Source organism: Delphinus delphis, chromosome 16 (genome assembly GCF_949987515.2).
Source record: "Delphinus delphis chromosome 16, mDelDel1.2, whole genome shotgun sequence".
NCBI lineage: Eukaryota > Metazoa > Chordata > Mammalia > Artiodactyla > Delphinidae > Delphinus > Delphinus delphis.
The window spans coordinates 40127239-40149106 of NC_082698.1; the positions used below are offsets into that span (position 1 = coordinate 40127239).

Here is a 21868-nt window from a genome sequence, read left to right on the forward strand (position 1 = left end):
AAATGGCAAGATTTCATTTTTTTATGGCTGAGTAATATTTTATTTTATATAAAACACACACACCACATCTTCTTTATCCATTCGTCTATTGATGGGCACTTAGGTTGCTTCCATATCTTGGCTATTGTACATAATGCTGCTATGAACACTGGGATGTACATATCTTTTGGAATTAGTGTTTTGGGGTTTTTTGAGTAAATACCCAGAAGTGAAATTGCTGGATCATATGGCAGTTCTATTTTTAATTTTTTATAGGAACCTCCATACTCTTTCCACAGCAGCTATATATACCAATTTACAAGCCCACCAACAGTGCATGAGGGTTCCCTTTTCTCCACATCCTCACCAACATTTGTTATTTGTTGTATCTTTGATGATAGCCATTCTGAGAGGTGTGAGGTGGATTTTCATTGTGGTTTTGATTTGCATCTCCTTGATGATTAGTGATGTTGAGCATCTTTTCAAGTGTCTGTTGGCCATCTGTATGTCTTCTTTGGACAAATGTCTATTCAGTTCCTCTGCCTACTTTTTAATTAGATTGTTTGGGGTTTTTTTGATGTTGAGTTATATGGTTTCTTTGTATATTTTGGATATTAACTCCTTATTAATGTGATGTTTGCAAATATTTCTCCCATTCAATAGGCCAACTTTTTGTTTTGTTGATAGTTTCCTTCACTGTGCAACAGATTTTTGGTTTGGTATAGCCAATTTGTTTATTTTTGCTTTTGTTTCCATTCCCTGAGGAGACATATTGAGAAATATATTGCTAACACTGATGTCAAAGAGCCTACTCCCTATATTTTCTTCTAGGAGTTTTATAGTTCCAGGACTCATATTTAAGTCTTTAATCCATTTTGAGTTTATTTTTTGTACATGGTATGAGAAAGTTGTCAGTTTGATTATTTTGCATGTAGCTGTTTAGTTTTTTCCAGAACCATTTATTGGAAAGCCTGTCTTTTCCCCAGTGTATATCCTTGCTTCCTTTGTTGTAGATCAATTGACCATATAAGTGTGGGTTCATTTCTGGGCATTCTATTCTGTTCCATTGATCTCTGTGTCTGTTTTTGTGCCAGTACCTACTGTTTTGATTACTGTAGCTTTGCAGTATAGTTTGAAATCAGAGAGCATGATCCCCACCCCACCCCACCCCCACAAATTTGTTCTTCTTTCTCAAGATTGCCTTGGTTACTCAGGGTCTTTTTTGTTTCCATACAAATTTTAGTGTTGTTTGTTCTAGTTCTGTGAAAAATGCCTTTTGCTAGGGATTGCATTGAACCTGTAGATTGCCTTGGGTAGTACGGTTATTTTAACAACACTGATTCTTCCAATTCATGAGCATGGAATAGCTTTCTAATTGTTTTTGTCATTTTCAATTTCTTTCATTAATGTCTTCTAGTTTTCAGGGTACAATTATTTACCTATTTGGTTAGATTTATTCCTAGGTATTCTTTCGATGCAGTTATAAATGGGATTGTTTTCCTAATTTATCTTTCTGATAGTTCTGATATCTGAACTATCAGACAGTGTATAGAAATCCAACAGATTCCTGTATATTAATTTTGTATTGTGAAACTTTACCAAATTCATTTATAAGTTTTAATAGTTTTTTGGTGATGTCTTTAGGATTTTCTATATATAATATCATCTCATCTGCAAACAATGACAGTTTTACTGCTTCTTTCCCATTTGGATTCCTTTTATTTCTTTTTCTTGCCTGATTGCTGTAGCTAGGACTTTCAGTACTATGTTTAATAAAAGTGGTGAGAGTGGGCATCCTTGTCTTATTCTTAACCTTAAAGAAAATGCTTTTAGCATCTCACTGTTGGATATGATGTTGGCTGTCACTATGTCATGTATGGCCTTTATTATATTGTGGTATTCTTCCACTATTCCCACTTTGCTGAGTTTTCATTATAAATCAATGTTGAATTTTGTCACAAGATTTTTTTGCGTCTATTGAGATGGTATTTTTCAATTTTTTAATGCGGAGTATCATATTGATTGACTTGCAGACATTAACCATCCTTGCATTCTTGGGATCAATCCCATTTGATAATGGTTTATGATCATTTTAATGTATTGCTGAGTTTGGTTTGCTAATATTTTTGTTGAGGGTTTTTGCATCTATATTCACCAGTGATATCTGGCCTGTAATTTTCTTTTATTGTGGTATCTTTTTCTGGTTTTGGTATCAGGGTGATGGTGGCCTGGTAGAATGAGTTCCAAAACATTTTTTTCCTCTTTAATTTTCGGCAGTAGTTTGAAAAATATAGGTATTAAGTCTTATTCAAATGTCTTCTAGAATTCACCTCTAAAGCCGTCTGGTCCTGGACTCATGTTTGTTGGGAGTTATTTTTTATTATAATATTATTATTACTACTACTACTATTATTATTATTGATTCAGTTTCATTACTGGTATTGTTTGATCATATTTTCTATTTCTTCCTGATTCAGTTTGGGGATATTGTATCTTTCTAGGGATTTATCCATTTCTACTAGGTTGTCCATTTTATTACCATATAATTGTTCATAGTAATTTCTTATGATCCTTTGTGTTTCTGTAGTGTTGATTGTAACTTCTCCTCTTTAATTTCTGATTTTATTTTTGGGTTCTCTTTTTAACTTGATAAGTCTTGCTAACAGTTTATGTTTTAAAAGAACCAGCTCTTAGTTTCATTGAGAGTTTTTTTTTTTTGTCTCTATTTTATTTATTTCTGCTCTCATATGTATTTTTTTTTCCTTCTACTAACTTTTGGATTTGTTTGTTTTTCTAGTTCCTTTCAGTATAAGGTTACATGTTTTTATTTGATATTTTTCTTGTTTCCTGAGGTAGGCTTGTATGACTTTAAACTTTACCCTAGAAGTGCTTTTATGCATCCCATAGATTTTGGATTGTTGTTTTTCCATTCTTATTTGTTTCCAGGTATTTTTTTGATTTCCTTTTTAATTTCTTTAGGGACCCAATGGTTGTTTAGTAGCATGTTTTTTAGACTCCACATGTTTGTGTTTCTTGCAGTTATTTTCTTTCAGATAACTTATAGTTTCACACCATTGTGGTTAGAAAAGATGCTTGATATGATTTCAGTCTTCTTAAATTTATTGAGACTTGTTTGGAGGCCTAGCATGTAATCTGTCCTGGATATTTGTTCCATGTGCACTTGAAAAGAACATGTATTTTGCTGTTTTTGGAAGAAATGTTGTATATATTAAGTCCATATGATTTAATATGTCATTTAAGGCCAGTGTTTCCTTACTGATTTTCTGTCTGATCTGTCCATTGATATATTGGGTGTTAAATTTCCCTTCTGTTATTGTATTACTGTCAATTTCTCCCTTTATAGCTGTTAATATTTGCTTAATGTATTTAGGTGCTCCTAAGTTGGGTGTACATATATTTGCAGTTGTTGTATCTTCTTTTTGGCTTGATCCCTTGATCATTACATAATGCCCTTCTTTGTCTCTTGTTATAGTCTTTGTTTTAAAGTATATTTTGTCTGATATTAAGTATTGCTACCCTGGCTTTCTTTTCATTTGCATTTGTATGGAATATCTTTTTCAATCCACTCCCTTTCATTCTGTGTGTGTCTTTAGATCTGAAGTGAGTCTTTTGTAGGCAGCATATAAATGGATCTTGGTTTTGTATCCATTCAGCTATTCTATGCCTTTTGATTGGAGCATTTAGTCCATTTATATGTAATGTAATTATTGATAGGTATGTACTTACTGTCATTTTGTTAATTGTTTTCTGGTTCTTTTTGTAGTTCTTTTTTGTTCCTCTCTTCTTCTTTTGCTCTTTTCCTTGTGATTTGATGAGAATCTTTACTGTTATGTTTGGATTTTTTTTCTCTCTTTTTGTGTGTTTATCTATTACAGGTTTTTGCTTTGTGGCTCCCATGAGGTTCATATATAACAACATATATATTATTATAGTAATATTTTACATTGATGAGCTCAAGGTCAAACACATTCTAACAACTCTACATTTTTACTTCCCCTCTCCTATTTAATTTTTTTGACATCATGTTTTGTATCTTTTTTGTGTGTATCCCTTAACTACTTACTGTGAATATAGATAATTTTACTACTTTTGTCTTTTAACCTTCCTGCTAACTTTGTAAGTAGTTGATCTATTGCCTTTACCAGTGAGATTTTTTCTTTTTATAATTGTTATATTTCTAATTATGGCCTTTACTGCCTAGAGAAGTTCCTTTAACATTTCTTGTAAAGCTGGTTTTTGTGGTGCTGAACTCTTAGGTTTTGCTTGTCTGTAAAACTCTTTACCTCTTTCAAATCTGAATGATAACCTTGCTGGGTAGAGTATTCCTGGTTGTAGGTTTTTTTCCTTTCATCACTTTAAATATATTGTGCCACTCCCTTTTAGACTGCAAAGTTTCTGCTCAAAAGTCAGCTGATACCTTATGGGATTTCTCTTGTACATAACTATTTTCTTTTTTCTTGATGCTTTTAAGATTCTCTCTTTATCTTTAGTTTTTGCTATTTTAACTATAATGTGTCTTGGTGTGGACCTCTTTGGGTGGATCTTGTTTGGGACTCTGTGCTTTCTGAACCTGGATGTGTTTCCTTCCCAAAGTTGGGGATATTTTTGACTATTATCTCTTCAAGTAAGTCCTCTGTTCCTTTCTCTCTTCTGCTTTTGGGACTCCTATAATGTGAATGTTAGTACACTCAATGTTGTCTCAGAGGCCTCAAACTATCCTTATTTTTTTTTAATCCTTTTTTTCATTTTTCTGTTCAGCTTGGGTGATTTCCATTACTCTGTCTTTTAGATCACTTATCCATTCCTCTGTATCATCTAATCTACTTTTGATTCTTTCTAGTGTATTTTTCATTCCACTTAATGTGTTCTTCAGCTGTTTTGTTCTCTTTATATCTTCTAACTCTTTGTTGAAATTCTCTGTTTAGCCATTCTTCTCCCAAGCTCAGTGGGCGTTTTTATGAACATTATCTTGAACTCTTCACTGGGTAGAGTGCTTATCTGCACTTCATTTAGTTCTTTTTCTCAGGTTTTGTCTTGTTCCTTTGGTCAGAACATATCCCTCTTTCTCCTTATTTTGCCTAAGTCTCTGGTTTTATTTCTGTGTATTAGGTATGTTGATTATATTTTCTGATCTTGAAGAAGTGTCCTTATGTGGGAGATAGCCTATGTGTCCCAGCAGTACACTCCCCTCTGGTTAGCAGAGCTGTATGCTCTAGGGGAGGCCCCTCTGTGGGCCACTTGCACACTTCTGTTGTTGTAGGGCTGACTACTGTGGGTGCGCTGGTAAGCAGGCTTGCCCCACCCAGGCCAGTTGGCTCCAAGGCTGTACGTCATGCAGTGGCTGCAGGCCCCACTGGAGGGTAGGCTTCCTGCATAGCTGGTGCTAGTCCCACTGGTAGTGGGGCTGAGTCCCCACACAGCAGTATGCATGACCTGGGCCAGAGAGGCAGGGTGCATCTTGGGGCAGGTGCCAGCCTGGGTCTGGTGCCGAGTACCCAGCACTATCAGGATAGACAGAGGATTCCAAAGTTGCACTTGCCAGCGCCTGTGTCCACATGGTAGAATGAGCCCCCTAAAATGGCTGCTGCCAGTGTCTTCATCACCAAGGGTGCTCCTACTTGCCCCCTGCCTCTCCAGAGGCTCCCTAAGATTAGTAAGTGGGTCTGATCCAGGGTCCTTTCAAACTACCGGGACTTGGAGTGTGTGAGATTTTGTGCACGCCCTTTAAGAGTGAAGTCTCTGTTTCCTAAAGCCCTCCTGCTCTCCCAAACACAAACCTCACTGGTTTTCAAAGCCAGACGTTATAGGGGCTCATATTGCAGGTGTAGGACTCACAGGCCAGGGAGTCCAAGATGGGACCTGGACCCCTCGCTCCTTGGAGAGGACTTCTATGATTGTGATATTCCTCCTATTTGTGAGTTGCTGACCCAAGGGTGTGGGTCCTGACAATACTGTGTTTTTGTCCCCCCCTCCTGTCTCATGGTAGTTCCTTCTTTATGTTTTTAGTTGTAGAAAATCTTTTCTGCTAGCCTTCAGGTCGTTCTCATAGATGGTACCTCTGTAAGTAGTTATAATTTTGGTGTGTCTGTTAGAGGATGTGAGTTCAGGGTCTTCCTACTCTGCCATCTTGGCCACCTCCTCCTGTATAAGCTTTTCTAAGCTCACTTCATCATCTTTGTTCTATAGTATTAGCTTACCTAAGTGAGTCATCCTTTCTCGTTGTGCATGGAAATGTAATTTGAACTAGTTTACAAAGGAATTTTGCATAATAATAGGCCAAGTGATATTGACAGTTCAAACCTTATATTTAATAAAACATTTTAATTACAGTATAGTTCAGAAATTCATTTTCTTCCAAAATAATGAAAAGATATCTGCAGTGCAAAATAAACTATGAACTGTTAATAACAAGTTAAATAGATGAATGGACAAACAGATTCTAAGGACCAGCTCCCAGTCATTGTCACTGAGCTAGTTTTAACCTTGCTCTGATCATAACCCTCCTTCCTCGCAAGAGCGAAGAATTAGGTCCAACAGGAGACAAGCCTTTATAAAGCAAGTACCTGCCCCAGATAAAAGAAAGCATGTATTTAAATACAGCCAGCAATTGTGTCTTCAAAGCTCTTTATAATGCTGGTGGCATTGCCTCTCACCTTCAGGTCAGTATTATTTGGGCACCAGCTAGAACCTGATAGTTAAGAACGTGTCAAAATCTTTGTCAAAAATTCCCACATTAAGATTCACTTTGCTCAAGGATACATTCCTTCAAATGGCAACACAGTGATTCACACTGAAGTACTGTAAATGAAACTTTTTCCAATTTTAATTTCTGATATAGCACATAGCATTACTTGTAAAACATAGAATATATTGAGTATTAGCATTTTCTCATTCATGTCTCCTTTCTAGAAACCTTGAGAGTGAAACCAGTATGGTACAAGGGCCAGCAATCTTTTAGATGTAGCTTCTCAAACCTCTACTATTCCCTTGGTAGAACTGAAGTGGATGGGGTGGGAATAGGAATGGGTACAAAGTGGCATTCATCCTGTGGTGGATCATATTTTGAGAAAATTGCTTTGGCCTGAAGAGACCATTAAACTAAGAAGCACAAAAGAATAAAGGCAACTAACTGAATGTGTTCTCTGTTCCAGACACTGTGTTTGATATATAGGCCCTTTTATTTCATGTTCACAGGTAACCTAAGAGAATTATCCACATATTACAGATGAGGAAACAAAGAGTTTCAGAAATTTGTCCAAGATCACAATCAAAAAAAAAAAAGGTTGAGATTTAAACAAAGGTAGTCAAATTTCAAAGCTCACCTTCTCAACCAGTGCATTAGCCTGTACATCTAGATGGGGTTAGGATAGTCTGCAAAGACAAACCTGGGAATCATGCCTAACCACCCAGGCTGGGAAGGATTCCTGAGCAAGAAGAAGAAATGTATTCCTTTCCCCTTCTTTTGCCTTCCTCTGTTCACACTCAGCATCTATGTCATATCTCTAGCTGGCCTGCTACAAAATCATCATCTCCTCAAACTGGCACAAGTGGACTTGGTATAATTAATTTGACCAACAGGACAAATAAAAAGCACACTAAATTTCACCGTAAAATTTTTCATGTATTAGTTTTGTGAAAACACTTTCATAATAAAGCATAATAGCTTAGGCTCTTGAAATACAAATTGCTGTAACTTACACTGAGAGTTTATATTGAAAGAAAAAATTATGGCACATACTTTAAGGAGATGAATAGTGTGGCTCAGCCCGAACTTGAATAGGTTGCTATCCTATACAGAACTTCTCAAGGTCTTTGCATACATGGAATTCTAATAGAGTGGTTTCCACTGAACCAGATCCTTTGAGAGAGTCAGACAATAATAAATAGCTATTCTGATTTAAAAGAGACTTAAAAATTTTTTTTCCATGACCAGAGTCATTATTTTTACTTACCATAAAAGTGAGATATGCTAATTGTATAAAAATTGAGCGATTCAAAAAAGTTAAAAAGAGCTAAATCAACTAAAAATCTCCCTAAGAGAAAACCATTGTTAACATATCAGTGAACACATTTCTTTTTGTCTCTTCATAAATTTATTTTGTATTTAGATGTAGATGGATAACTGTCCCCAAGACCCAGATGATATTATCCTAGAGATGATGTTACTAATATAGTAGGCTTTTGGGGAATAATATCACATTTTAGTCATTCAAGGAAAAGCAAGGTTAAGAAAACATCTTGTAAATATAACGACTGAAAATTCAGAGCTGTATCACATAGTTATTTGTCATGTATACTTCCTGTGAAGCATCAGCATTTAGAAATCTTTTCTTCCTTTTTTATGAATAATGGCAGTTTTGGAAAGAAGAAAAAGAGCAAATGCTACATACTTGTCATTTATAGCTTCCCTTGTTTTTATCCTGCTAACCTCAGAGATACACAGTACGGAGCTGAGATACCAGCTCTCTTTGTGGCTTTGCCAGTGATAAGTCATCATGGCTTATTTCATCCTTTCTTTGATTCCTTTAGTCAACAAACATTTAATATGCATTTATCCTTTGTCAGGCACAGTGGACAAAAAAATCCCCAGTCTTGGGTTGCTTACAGACTGGTGAAAAGAGACGGATACTAAACAAGTAATCAGAATAAACATTTGGTGCATTCGCTTGTGATAAGAGCTATAGAGAACACTGAAAAAGGGAAGGGAGAAGTAGGTGATTACTCTTTTATGTAGACTGGTGTGAGGAGAGACTTTCTGATTAGGAAACATTTGAGCAGAGAATTTAGGGAACTGAGAGGGCAAGCCCTGAGGATAACTGTGAGACAATATTCAGGCAGAAGAACAGCATGTGCAAATGGCCTGAAGCAAGAGCTTGCTGTTATGCTCAAGGAGCAGCAAGATGGCCAGTGTGACCTGAGCACAGTGAGCAAGGAGGAAGTGAGGCTTACAGGGAATGGGGGTTCAGATAATGTAGGGCCTTGTCGGACTGTGTGACAGCTTTGTCTTTACCATGAGTGAGACGGGAAGCCACTGCAGTGTTTTGAACAGAGAAGTGACATGATCTGGCCTTGTTTTCAAGACAACATTTGATCTACCCAAGGTACACGTAGAGAGACCATCACTGAATGCCCATGCGGTGGCACTTTCTCATTTAAGGTCCCAATAACTCCATACGGTAGGTGGCGTTATCCTCAGCAAGAACTGGGCCTCAGAGCAGTTACTCAACTGCCTAAGAGGACTGAGAGAGGCCTTAAGTGGAGTCAGGATTTAAGTCCAGACCTGTTACCCTAAAGCCAGGGTTCTTTCCTCCTAACCTGTGCACCAGTTAAAATGTGTGTTACCATCTCTAAAGAGCATAATTTGTACATTAGGTGTGTGATCTACTCTTCAGTCATTTACCTGGGTCAGACTCTAAAGAGGGAATACGATCTGATTTCTTCTCCTCTGAGTGTTAGTACTCTGACACAGCTCATTTTTCATGTCATCTTTCTTATCCAGATTTCTTTTAGAAGTGGGTTTTCACATTTTTGTATTTTACTATGAACTATAGCTGAATTCATTTGTATCACACTAATCTGTCATCTCAGAGTTTCACAAATGGAGTAGAGGGCCTTTAGCTGGTTAAGGCATTTTCAAATATCCATTTTCCCCTCTAACCTGTCATATAGATTCTCAGATGCTGGCAGCAAACTGAGGCCTATTTATTTGAAGTGTCCTCGTGTTTTCTTCCAAAGAGCTTGCCACATTAATGTTCTCTCAATGGAATTCAGTCTGTCCATGTGTACATGAGCAATACACTTAAGACCTTCACTATCCCTGCAGCTAAAGTAAACAGTTCACAACTAAAGAGGGGACAGCCACACTTCAGCTGAAAAGCAGGAACAGCTTATCATGTTATTTCTCCAAGGCTTTCATTAGTTCAGAAAAACATGGGCTGTTTGGTATTATCTTGAGAATTCTGTGGTTTGAGAACACTCAATGGTAACGCTTTTATATTGCCATTAAGTGATTAGCTCAGTTATCTCTCTTCTTTTCCTTGCAAGTCACCTTGTTGAAATATTGTGTAAAACAGTGAACACAGACCAGCAGCCTGTCTGAGGAACGTCATCTGGAGGACCCAAGCTCTCTCCAGAGCCACCGAGAGCCATGTGGGGCTGTAACAGAGGCTTGGAAGCATTGGGGACATCAAGGTTCAGCTTAGGTCTCCCAGTTAGTATAACTAAGGAGTAAGGTTTAAGGTCAGACAAGATTAAAGCCATCATGCCTATTTGAGAGGAAAAGAAAAGTAGTTTCCAAAGTCTTTAGAAAGAAATCTTGTTACTATCTTTTTTTTTTAATGGAAGGGAAAGACTGTGAGATAAAAAGAAGAAATAACAGTACACAAATTTTCAGTCTCAGCAGAGACAAGGGTCTATCACCGAATTAAATAACTCTAGAAATGTTTGTGGACGAGGACTAAAAAGAGGAAAAGCATATAGGACCGTATGGTCCTACTTTTTCCACACTCGAAGTAAAACTGGAGAAGGAATTCGTTTTTATTTTTACTTTTCTGACTGAAGGAGAAAAACTGTAAAGTATACTCAAACACATTATCTGAAATGAAATGAAATAATACAATGAGAATCAAATACACTTTCCCTCTTCTAATCCCAGTGGGCACAAAACTAATTGGCAATCCAGTTAGTGAAGATGCATCAGTTCCAGTGGAATGAGATTGGGCAACAGCTGTGAGCCCTGGATTTCAAACCCAGCTCCAGCAAGGCTTTACTGTGATACAGGTGGTGTTTGGGGTGTCATTTCAGTGCTCCATGCACCTGTTAATTTGGGGCTAAGAATGCATTCTGTTATATTAACTCTGTGGGGTTTTTTTTTCCTCACTTACTCCCTTCTGGCTTTCTTTAAGGTCCAACTGAAAAGTGAAGAATCCAAAACCTTTGCAATGAAAATTCTCAAGAAACGCCACATCGTGGATACGAGACAGCAGGAGCACATCCGCTCGGAGAAGCAGATCATGCAGGGGGCTCATTCCGATTTCATAGTGAGGTAAAGACCCTGTCCCAGGGCTCAAGTCCCCAACTCCAAGTGGAAAAGCAACCACATTTGCACTCACTGTTACACATCTGATTCACACAGAGAAACATAATTTTTAATCTGATTTTAAAAAAGTTTTTACTAAATAAAAAAACACTAGGGCTTCCCTGGTGGCTCAGTGGTTGAGAGTCCGCCTGCCGATGCAGAGGACACGGGTTCGTGCCCCGGTCCGGGAGGATCCCACATGCCGCGGAGCGGCTGGGCCCGTGAACCATGGCCGCTGAGCCTGCGCGTCCGGAGCCTGTGCTCCGCAACGGGAGGGGCCCCAACAGTGAGAGGCCCGAGTACCGGAAAAAAAAAAAAAAAAAAAAAACACTAAAATTTTGATTCTTTTTTTTTTTTTTTTTAATGAGAATCAGATTCTGTGAAAAGAACATGTTTTTCCCAAAGGAGATATCAGAGTTCTTAATGTTCCATTTTTATCCTGTTATTCCAAGAACTCTGCATAGACCTCTGGTGCATGAAAGACAAAATACCAAAAATCAAACTATTTTACCTTGAATATTCTTTATTTGCATATTTTCTGAAGTTGTTAAAAAATGAAATGACTATCCCATCTCGGTATTTTGAGAGCACTGATAAGACAATGGTTTTTTTTTTAATACGCAGAAGCTTTTCTAGTTAATTTGCCAGCGGCACTTGACGAAAACAGGGTATCACATGAATTTAAGTGAACAGTGCATAAATGTCATACACATCTATATTTTAAAGTGTCACCTACTGAATATCCATGCACACTGCATGTTTATGACCACTAAATATCGCTCAAGAGGCCACACTTGAAACGTTAGCCAAATTGGAATTAGAGGAACCCCAGGAAGCCCTCTTGGTTCATAATCATTTGGATTAATCCATTTCAAAGGAGAGACTACCCCCTACAGTGTGAAAATCTTAGTCATGAGCCATCGCTTCCTTTTTCCTCTTTGTGAATTTAGATCTTTCTCATTCTTTTAATAAGATTTCAAGCTTGGTAAATCAACAGCAAGACTGTAATCCGGGCACCGAAAACATTTACATGCTTTTAAAAGACAGTAACGTTTATAATCTTTGTTTTCTTGTTTGCAAATCACAGATTATACAGAACATTTAAGGACAGCAAATATTTGTATATGTTGATGGAAGCTTGCCTAGGTGGAGAGCTCTGGACCATTCTCAGGGATCGGTAAGAGTTTTACGAAATTTCTATCATGTCTTTGAAAATGTAGTTGACTGTGATGGTTTGTAAGAAGAGTCAATTTTTATAAAGTATAGAAGTCATATTTACATATGCTTGTATTTCAAAATGTAAGTATGCGTCACAACCCACTATCTACATGTGATTGACTGTAAATAGGAAACTCACTCTGTTTCAGATTTGTAACCAATGATATAGGATTAGTCCACCATAAAAATGGTACCTGTCAAGGTACATGCAGAGGCTTTAGTTTAACTTGAATATCACAATCAGACAACTATACACCTAGAATTCACTTCATTGCTGTTAACAATGAAGAGAATTAAAGTTATTTTATAGTCGCAATCTAGATTAACTGTCAGTTGGATTGTTCCACTCATTCTCCAGACGGGCTATCTTTCCTAACACTGGGAATTTTTTCCAAAGTAACTTTTCCCTCTACCTTTACATTGCTCTTTGGTTTCAAAATTAACAGAAGTTTCCAACCATCCCTTTCAGGACTTACCTGGTCTTGGGAAGAAAAAGAACCCACTTAACACTCCTCTTTGCCCTTTCAGGGCAAGTAAAGTTGGTCTCTTTAGCGCTTATTTGGTTTTTTTTTTTATTATTCAAAATTAATTTTCTGTTTCCTATTTATGTATAGCAAACTATCATTTAAAAAAGTATTCTACCAACCCTAAATGTTTACTTAAAGAAAAACTACAATTTTCTGTGAATGACCTAATAACATTCAAAAGGCATATTTGTTCCTTTGAATATTCACCTTTAGACATCTTTTTCTTTTCTTATTTGTTACAATCTCACCCCACAGGCTCTCCTTCATCAGGTAACATCTTTCAGACTCAGCTATAGACAGCCCTAATGTCCCCAGAAAGCCATGTTATTTTTTGACAGTATATTATTTTGTAGATATCCCAGAATAGAACTAGTTCTTTATAAACTATTGCTTTGAAGTCTCATTCCTAATTGTATCCTTATGGTACCTTCATATCTTTGTACCCGCTGCCCTTTCAGGTCTTTTATTCCCACTGCCTTACTTGTATATGACAAATGGGTTTCTTTTTACCTTATTGTGTCCTATTACGTTAATGGTTTTTTTCTTAAATTCAAGGTAAATATGCCTGTAAGGGAATGTATCATTTTGGCACTAGGGGACAGGGTTAACATCTGTACTGAGCCATTATATCATACTGTATTACTATATTACTGTTAATTAATTTTTGGGTACAGATTATACGCCAGGCATTGTGGTAGAGGCCCGGGATAAAATGATAAATAAAACAGTTGTGGTCCCATGCCTCATACAGGATGTAGCAGAAAGTTAATATTCTGATTTGTGAGTTAATATCTGGTTTATCCTAATGTGCTTCTACTATATTATTTTTGATCTGACCTTCCAATACACTGATTTATTTGAAATCTCTTCCCTACTTTGTTCTAATTAGAAGAGGAGATTTACTGGTAGAAGTAAACATTAAAGCAATAATAAGCCACTTAGGGAAAGGAACAGCGATTTTAAACTTCTATTAACTTCTTTAACAAGACACCAACAACAATAAAATTTTTTAAATAGCTTTAAAAATAATAATAAAAGTTAACCTAAAGTCCACTCAAACATGCATAGACATCAATATTCAACTTATTTTTTGCAAGGAAACTGTTTCATATTTCTCCTTAGTTAACTTGATTTTGCATTTTTGGGGGTACATAAATGCTAGCCAAGGCTTACAAGTGAGATGTATTTGGATTTGTCGGGGTAGCAAAGGAATGCTATCAAGAAGCAGCTTGTCTTGGGAGGAGTGGATGGAGGGAGAAGATCAGTGATGGTCCTTTTTCTACCTCCACCAGACTGCTTACTGACCCTTTCTTTTGTCTTCCCTTTTATCTTCCTTGGATTTGGGGTACACAGTTGCTGAGTCCCCCCAGTGTACTAAATATTCATTAAGGAGGCATGATCCAGAGAAATAGCAGCTATCTGATCCTTCCTAAAGATTCAGAGGGGCTGAAGCCTCGACATGGAAAGCAATGAAGCTGTCGTATATAAAATCATCTCGGACTCATTGTCCCCTGCCAGCTTTCTTTTTTAGATATTCAATATGTATGTAGCCTTACTGCTTTTATTCCAAGAGACTTTTTTTTTTCCTACGTAAGAAATTGCTAAAGGGAAAGCATAGTTTTGGATATCCAGGCTCCAATTAATACTGTCACAGACTAGCTTCCTCATTGCTTGTTTAAACTGGGGCTGAGAAATCCTAAAGATTAACTGTTAGAACCAAAAAAATGCCAAGAGAAAAAGGAAATTAATTATGCTATTTGTCACAGTGTATATAAAAGTATCCTCAGTCAAAATAAACCTTTTTGTTCAGTTCCTTTAGTTTTCCTCTCGGGTCCCAGTAAGTAGTAGTAAGGGAGAAGCTATTCTGAGAGCATAAAGGAAATGTATTGGTGGGAAGGTTAATCTGAAGAAAGGCTTGTGTGACCTCTGAGCCTCAGGGATTTAGCGCAGGAAGTCTCCTATAGCAATGACATCCTCCTTCCTTCACCTAGCAGCTGAGCTGACCATTTCCTGCCTCTCACTCTCTTTCTTCTCATCAGCATAGAAAAAGAACACAGAGCAGTTTTTTATTTGTTGTCAGGAAGAAGGAATTAAAATGATACCATATATACAAACAGATTTTGAGGACTATTAAATTTTTTTTTAATCTTGGAAATAGGAACTACAGCACTGAAATGTTAATTGTTGCAATTTCCCTGGTTTGTCCTTTAATTAGCTATCATGTTTTATCTTATAGTTTGTGACTTTTTTCCACAAATTCTGTTCCATTATTTGGAATATACAAACTATATTTTATTCACTTCTTCTCTATAACAGTTACAGAATTGTCAACCACAACTTTCTTAAAAATGTAAGTGGTTGAGATATATATATATATAGAGAGAGAGAGAGAGAGAGAGGTTATTAGTATATATTACAGTTATTAGTATATATTACATTAATATTAGTATTTAATACATATTCTAATATCATTTACTTAATTTGAATTTTTTAAAGTGTACGTTAATTTTTCCTACAGAACGTATTAAACAATTACATAAGAAACCATAACTATCACATCTCACTTCTGGTCTCGAGTCTTCCTGGATGTGTTTTATAAGCCAGCAAGTGACTTTCTATATACACTCTCCTTAATTCCAGCTATTTTATGGGAGGTGATTACTTAAATTCCATCTTAGATGACCCATTAGGTGGAATCTGTGTCATTTCTTAATTTGGTTGAAAGTCCTTTAAGGAAATGAGTCCGTTTTCATAATAATTTAGCCTTCCTACTTTGGCAATAAACCTGTAGCATGCTTCAGGTTTATATACTCACTAATGATTGTGGTCACTAGTCAATGAAAAGAGGGAACTTGTCTTTCAGTGAGAGATGCTTTGTCTTTGTTACATTCTGCCATTTCAGGACTTGGTTATGGCAAGTTGATTAAACACTGTGATTACATTTTAATTTGAGTCTATCAATAAGTATACATAACCCTCAAATCCCCTGAAGCAAATTGTTGTTATCTACTGCCATCTAGCTAAGATAAAACACCTACTCCCTCCTGAAGAGGATATAAGGACCTATCCCTTACCTGTTAATTGAAATGACACAACTGTCAAGGCATAATATATTATTTCAAAGAGCTATATAGGGGAATGATTTCTTTCTTCAAGCAACTTTAACTGTTGATAAAACAAGCTTTTGTTTTAAATCAAATTTACATTGTCATTTCCGATTCTAATAGTAATTTTTCATTGTGAATCACCCTAATGCTGTGGTTTTTGACTGATTTCCAAAAGGGTATTTTAAAATTCACAAATTACCTACATCAAATATTTAGTGATGAAACTGTGTTGCCGGTAAACATTTTGTGTGCATATATTGTGTTGATTTGTCACATAACACAGAAACAGATTTGAGACAAATTTTTTATTTAATTTTTAAAATCAGTTACAAATATATTTATATATGGGAGATACTCAATACAGATCTGTTGAAGGGCTAGAAACCAGCTTTCTAGAGCTCTCCAAATTCCAAAATGGCTCAGAAACAAGCTGTCAAGAACTGAAGACCCAGTGATGGATGTTTATGGTCAGTTCCCTTCATGATGAAAAAAGGAAGGTTTTGACTGGTAAGCAATATAAGGATAATTTTCACCTGTACACTTGGGAGAAGCATGGAGAAAGTGAAAAGAACAGAGATTAGCAGAAAACGCTTCAGAGCTGACTCATGGCAATTAGCCTTTGCAGTGAGAAGCAGCAAATGTTGGGTTGGCCCAAAAGTTCGTTCAGGTAACATCTTAGGGAAAAACCCGAACGGACATTTTGGCCAATCCAATATTTCAGTAGTAGTGATAGAGTTGCAAACTCCCATCCCCAAGAGACTGTCCTACATCAGTCACTTTTCCTAGATTAAGACACTGGAGGTGCTAAAGAAGAGGTTTTGGTGCTCAATAGTAATGGCTACTACTTACTGAGTACCAGATGTGTGCCAGGCATTTATTCTAATACACGCCTCAAGTTCTTTGTATCCTCACAACAACCCAAAGAGAGAGTTTCTGTTATTAGTCTCATTTTGCACATGACAACACTAAGACCTGGAGAGGTACAGTCAGTTACTTAAGATTAAACAGTAAGTGGAGGCCAGATTTGAGCCCAGGACTTTGCTTCATTCAGAGCGCATATTCGTAACCTATGGCCTCCTCTGATGAATTTGAGTTTGCATTAGGATGTTTTTCGTCTTTCTGCTAATGATCAGCTTGTTCAGAATATAAATATGAATACCATTCAGAGATGCCATGAGAAATTGATCTCTCATTAAGTGTGTACTCTCTTTACAGAAACAATGCATTTGTCCATTTGGTTCCATTTTATTAACAACTGAATATTAAGGGAAACAGATCTGTTGCCCAGCATCGCAACTGCAGAAATAACTCTTCTTCTAACAGGAAGCAAGAATTGTAGGCTTTTGAAAAGGCCCACCCATATTGCAATTAGACAGTCCTGCTACAAGGAAGTAATCAATTTTCGTATTAAAACAAGGCATGTAGTGTGAAAAAAGACAAAGCTCTATTCTATGTACTGTTTTGTTTAGATTGTTTTGCTTTGCTGTGCTCTCCATAGAGAAGGGACTGAAGTCATGTACAGCACTCAGTATAAAGTTGCTCATTAATTATCTACACATGGATGCTTACTATTTCAGGCAAATGATCTCTCAAAGAAATATGCTGCTCTTGATAGACAAACATACTTAATTAAGGACAAAGATGAAAGGACCTTTAAGGTACTATTCTAATCCCTTTCCCAATACACAGGATTATATAGTGTTGGTTCTGCAAAGACAGCTCCAAGTCAGCAAACAATTGCAGCATAATGTATACCATTCATTTCCTAATATAGATGCAATTCTTCTCAAACTTTTTCTTGTCCTTATAGATTCACCATTGTTCCATCCAGATATTGTTGAAGAGAGATACTAGAAACCTAGTGATTACAGTTAAGAGTCTAGTATCTAGAGGAGTAGATATCATCATGCCCTGAATTGTATTTCAAAAGAAGGATATTCCCTTTGGGAAGAGCTAATTATTTCAGTGACAACTCAGGGGACATTAGTAGTTAAAATGCAGACTATACCTTTCTGGAAGACACTGCCTATTTCTAAAACATGACCTGAAAGATGGCTGCTTTAGCCTTAGATTCACTGATAAATTTTGCAAGATAGCAGCTGTATCGTACTTTTCGTTTTGTTAGAATTTATTTCTCAATATTGAAAAAGAAGCAAATGTGAGCAAGATGCAAACTGGTATCAGTGACTCTCGTGAAAGCAAGCTCTGGGCCTCCGCTTTGCTGCTTGTTCCCCAAAACCACCTGAGTGCTTGCTGTCCTGTTACATCTCAGCCAACTCAAGAGCTGATGTTCACACTAATGTTCTTGAATTTTCATGAAATTATTTAATTGCATTTACTACTACTTGGGAAAGAAGAGGGGGAAAAAAAGTAGTTTATCTTTCTAAGGGATTCCATAGGGAAAAAAAAACAGGTAAAGTATAAAGGTTCTTCCCTAGAACCAAGGAGTCAACCTTAGATGCCAAGGTTTTTTTCCTTTACTGTTATTTCATTAAATAAACACACACTCACGCACACATACACGTACAGAGAGACAAAGAGCTTTCTTGCTAAACATCATAATCAAGTTTAATAAACATTCCCTTCCAATTACCTTTTTCCTTCTTATCTTTTAGCTCCATCTTTTCCTTCTAATAAGAAGGCAGTAGCATAGGAAATAGATATTATTTGTCTTGCTGACAGAAGCTTCAGACAGAATACTTAGATTGCGATCTGTTATCAGTAGCGTTGTAACTCATTTCCAAAGTGGTTCTTTGAAAACATTAACTTTTATTCACACTCATGAGCCACATCTCTATTATTTAGAAAGATTTTAAAAACTAAGAATAAATATGACTAAACTCATAAACCGTTCTTTAAAAAACACCCCTTGGTAGACGAGGTCTAAAATAGGATTTGCCTCTCTTCTGCCCACCTCTGTAACTTTGCCTTTTAACATTGGAGTGGGCTGTTGTGAGGAATCCACGAAGTACATGAAACGTGGTATGTGGTTGACCTCCTCTTCAGTATATTCAGGAAGTTAGATTTAACCATCCTACTCATAAGGGCAAAGAATTCCTTGACTTAACCCTCAGATGCTTTTTAAAACCGAGTATCCAAAGGTAGCCCTATGACATTTGGCCAGTAGGACACTGGTCTCTGGGGTCACATTCTGACGTAGGAATATAGTGACGTGAGAAACTGACCCTTATTAGACAAACTAATTTCTTTCCTACTTTTTATTCCATTTTCTGTGTCTCAGAGGTTCATTTGAAGATTCTACAACCAGATTTTACACAGCATGTGTGGTAGAAGCTTTTGCCTATCTGCATTCCAAAGGAATCATTTACAGGGACCTCAAGCCAGAAAATCTCATCCTAGACCACCGAGGTTACGCCAAATTGGTCAGTGTGTTTCACACATGGTTTCTGCCCTGCACTTTAAAATACTGGCTAATGAACAGGCTGTAGCGTTACTGTTTTCAACTAACTATTCTTTCAAGTTATGTAAAGGTTATGAGAAATTAAATTGGCTAGGTTTTAATTAATAATGTGCTGGCAAAACATGCTTAAATAGGCTCGCGCTTGCTTGCATGTGTTCGTAGACCCAGAAAAGCTTCGTAGAAGTCCTATGTCTAGCTGGGTTTCTGCCATCCAAAGGGAATAGGTCATATGTGGAGAACCATGAATCATTATCTTAAAGAATACTGTAATGCTAATGGAAAAAAAGGGCTTGCTGGCAATGTTATCCAGGCCATGTTAGTAATAATATTAGTAATAATAAAATTGGCCAAGAGCTCTAAAGATCTACAGTAGAAGGGAAGTTCTCTTATTTTAAAATGTGTAACTTTTGTAGACTTTGGATCTTTCAGTGCCTGATTCTGTTTTTTAAATTTTTGGAATTTTTATTCAACCTATGATTTTCAAAGTAATCACATCAATGATAGTTAATTATTTGTATTCTCAACCAGTTGTTTTAGAAAAAAATGGTTTTCTGCATTTGAGGCTCCTGCTTCAAAAGTTTTCTAGAAACATGAAGAATACGTTTCGATTTTATCTCTGTTTTCCAAGGACAGAGTTATTGGTCCCATAGCTTTGTAACTCAGCTCCTTCAACAATAAAAATGGCTTCTCAATTAACACTAAGTGAATTGTCAACTTCATTAAGTCCAGGAGATATCTGGAAAATATGCCTGAGTAAAGGAGAAATTATTTGTTTATACCCCAACCTCCACTGGCATAAAAGAAGGAAAAATGGAAAGTATTTCCATAAAGAAAAGTTTGCCTTTATTTTCGGTGACGTGAATTTTATCCTATGTTAAAGTTTCAACTTTTCCTTTTGAAACTGAGCTTGAGCAGGGAGGCTTTGTTTGTTCGAAATATACAGAGGACTTCTTTTAGAAGACAGGACTACAATAGTTCAAATCTGTTTTTATTTTATTATCATCATCAGCATACGTCAACAAAGTAGCTTTTTGCTTTTAAGCTTAATCAAAAGTGGCTTGGAATATCTTGTTTTTTCTCTCTTTGTAAGGTTGATTTTGGCTTCGCAAAGAAAATAGGATTTGGAAAGAAAACATGGACTTTTTGTGGGACTCCAGAGTATGTAGCCCCAGAGATCATCCTGAACAAAGGCCATGACATTTCAGCCGACTATTGGTCACTGGGAATCCTAATGTATGAACTTCTGACTGGCAGGTATGGACATTGATAGAGAACTGCTGATAAAAATAGACCAGCAAACAGCTACACACTCCTGTCTTTGTCACTCTGGCGAGACCATCTTAAAGTACTTTCACCAGATCTTGTTACCATACTTTTTAATTAGTTATGCAGATAATCAGGAATTCATAAAGTAAAAACTAAAATGGGTCAGATGAGGGGAACAAACTCAACATCAACTCTCATTATTTATACATATGTGAATGTGGAATCATCTAGTGTCTTTCTGTGAGATCTCTGAGCCTAGTCATTTAGCCAGCAAGGAAGATGAAAGTCATATAAAAATATAGAGTCAACTATTTGTAGAAATAAGAGAACCTGTTAGCAATTGTTATATCTAAATGAGATGTAAATGCTTTGCAGATCTGTTGTGTAATAATATTGTAGTCTTCAACAACTTAAAAAAGGTACTGTGGATACGACCAGGTATAAAACGGACTATAAACTCAAGGAAAAGAGGAACAAATAACTCAAGGAAAAGAGGAACAAATATGCCACCAAGCCCTGTGCTCAGGACAATAATTAAGAAGGTCATTATGAACTGAAGAGTTCAGAAGAAGGTTAAGTTTGTCCAGGGAGGCTTTTGAAGAGCGTAGGGCTAGCTGGGCCTTGCAGGAGGAATACAGAGAGCAAAGTTCACTCCAGGCAGAAAGGCATGGCTTAAATAGAGGGGGAGTAGTGGGCAAAGACATGAAAAAGGTTCATGTTAAGAAATGATGGGAGATCCAAAAAGAGTCATCTTTCAAGAATCATGATTGCTGTACCTCAGTGTTTGGACTCCATCCAGAGAGGGACTCATGGAGGATTTTCTGATAAAGGAGTGACATGTGTTGTGGTGTTTAAGGAAAACAAGCTGGCAGTAATGGGTAGAGCAAATTGGAAGAGGGATGGGGAGGCTAGTTTGAAGATAATTCCCATAATTCAGATCTAAGAAGAAGCATGCAGTGGAATGTGAAAGAATTACTTAAGAGAACTTAGTAGCTACAGTGAAAATGAGAGGAAGATGGGACTTTCAGTCTCATGGTTATTTGTGCGGATTCAGTGAATCTATTAAGCAATGAGAAAGTCTAGAACATAGGAAGCACTCCATTGATGCTAACACCTACTACTAGTACTACCATTGCCAGGAACAGTTATGTGGTGGTTTTTATTTCACTTGTAGACATTTTGAATTTATTTATTTATTTATGGCTGCGTTGAGTCTTCGTTGCTGCACACGGGCTTTCTCTAGTTGCAGAGA

The 21868-nt window shown here is 36.8% G+C and overlaps 1 protein-coding gene across 1 annotated transcript in view; it reads left to right on the top strand.

The window, feature by feature from the left end:
• The window catches only part of LOC132439843 (cGMP-dependent protein kinase 1), a 1104652-nt gene that overhangs the window by 1074705 nt on the left and 8079 nt on the right, over positions 1 to 21868 (top strand). Inside the window, exons 11-14 of the mRNA XM_060034572.1 lie at positions 10905 to 11044; positions 12165 to 12254; positions 19171 to 19312; positions 20441 to 20604. Coding sequence (XP_059890555.1) covers positions 10905 to 11044; positions 12165 to 12254; positions 19171 to 19312; positions 20441 to 20604 — 536 coding nt within the window. The remainder of the gene's footprint in view (positions 1 to 10904; positions 11045 to 12164; positions 12255 to 19170; positions 19313 to 20440; positions 20605 to 21868) is intronic.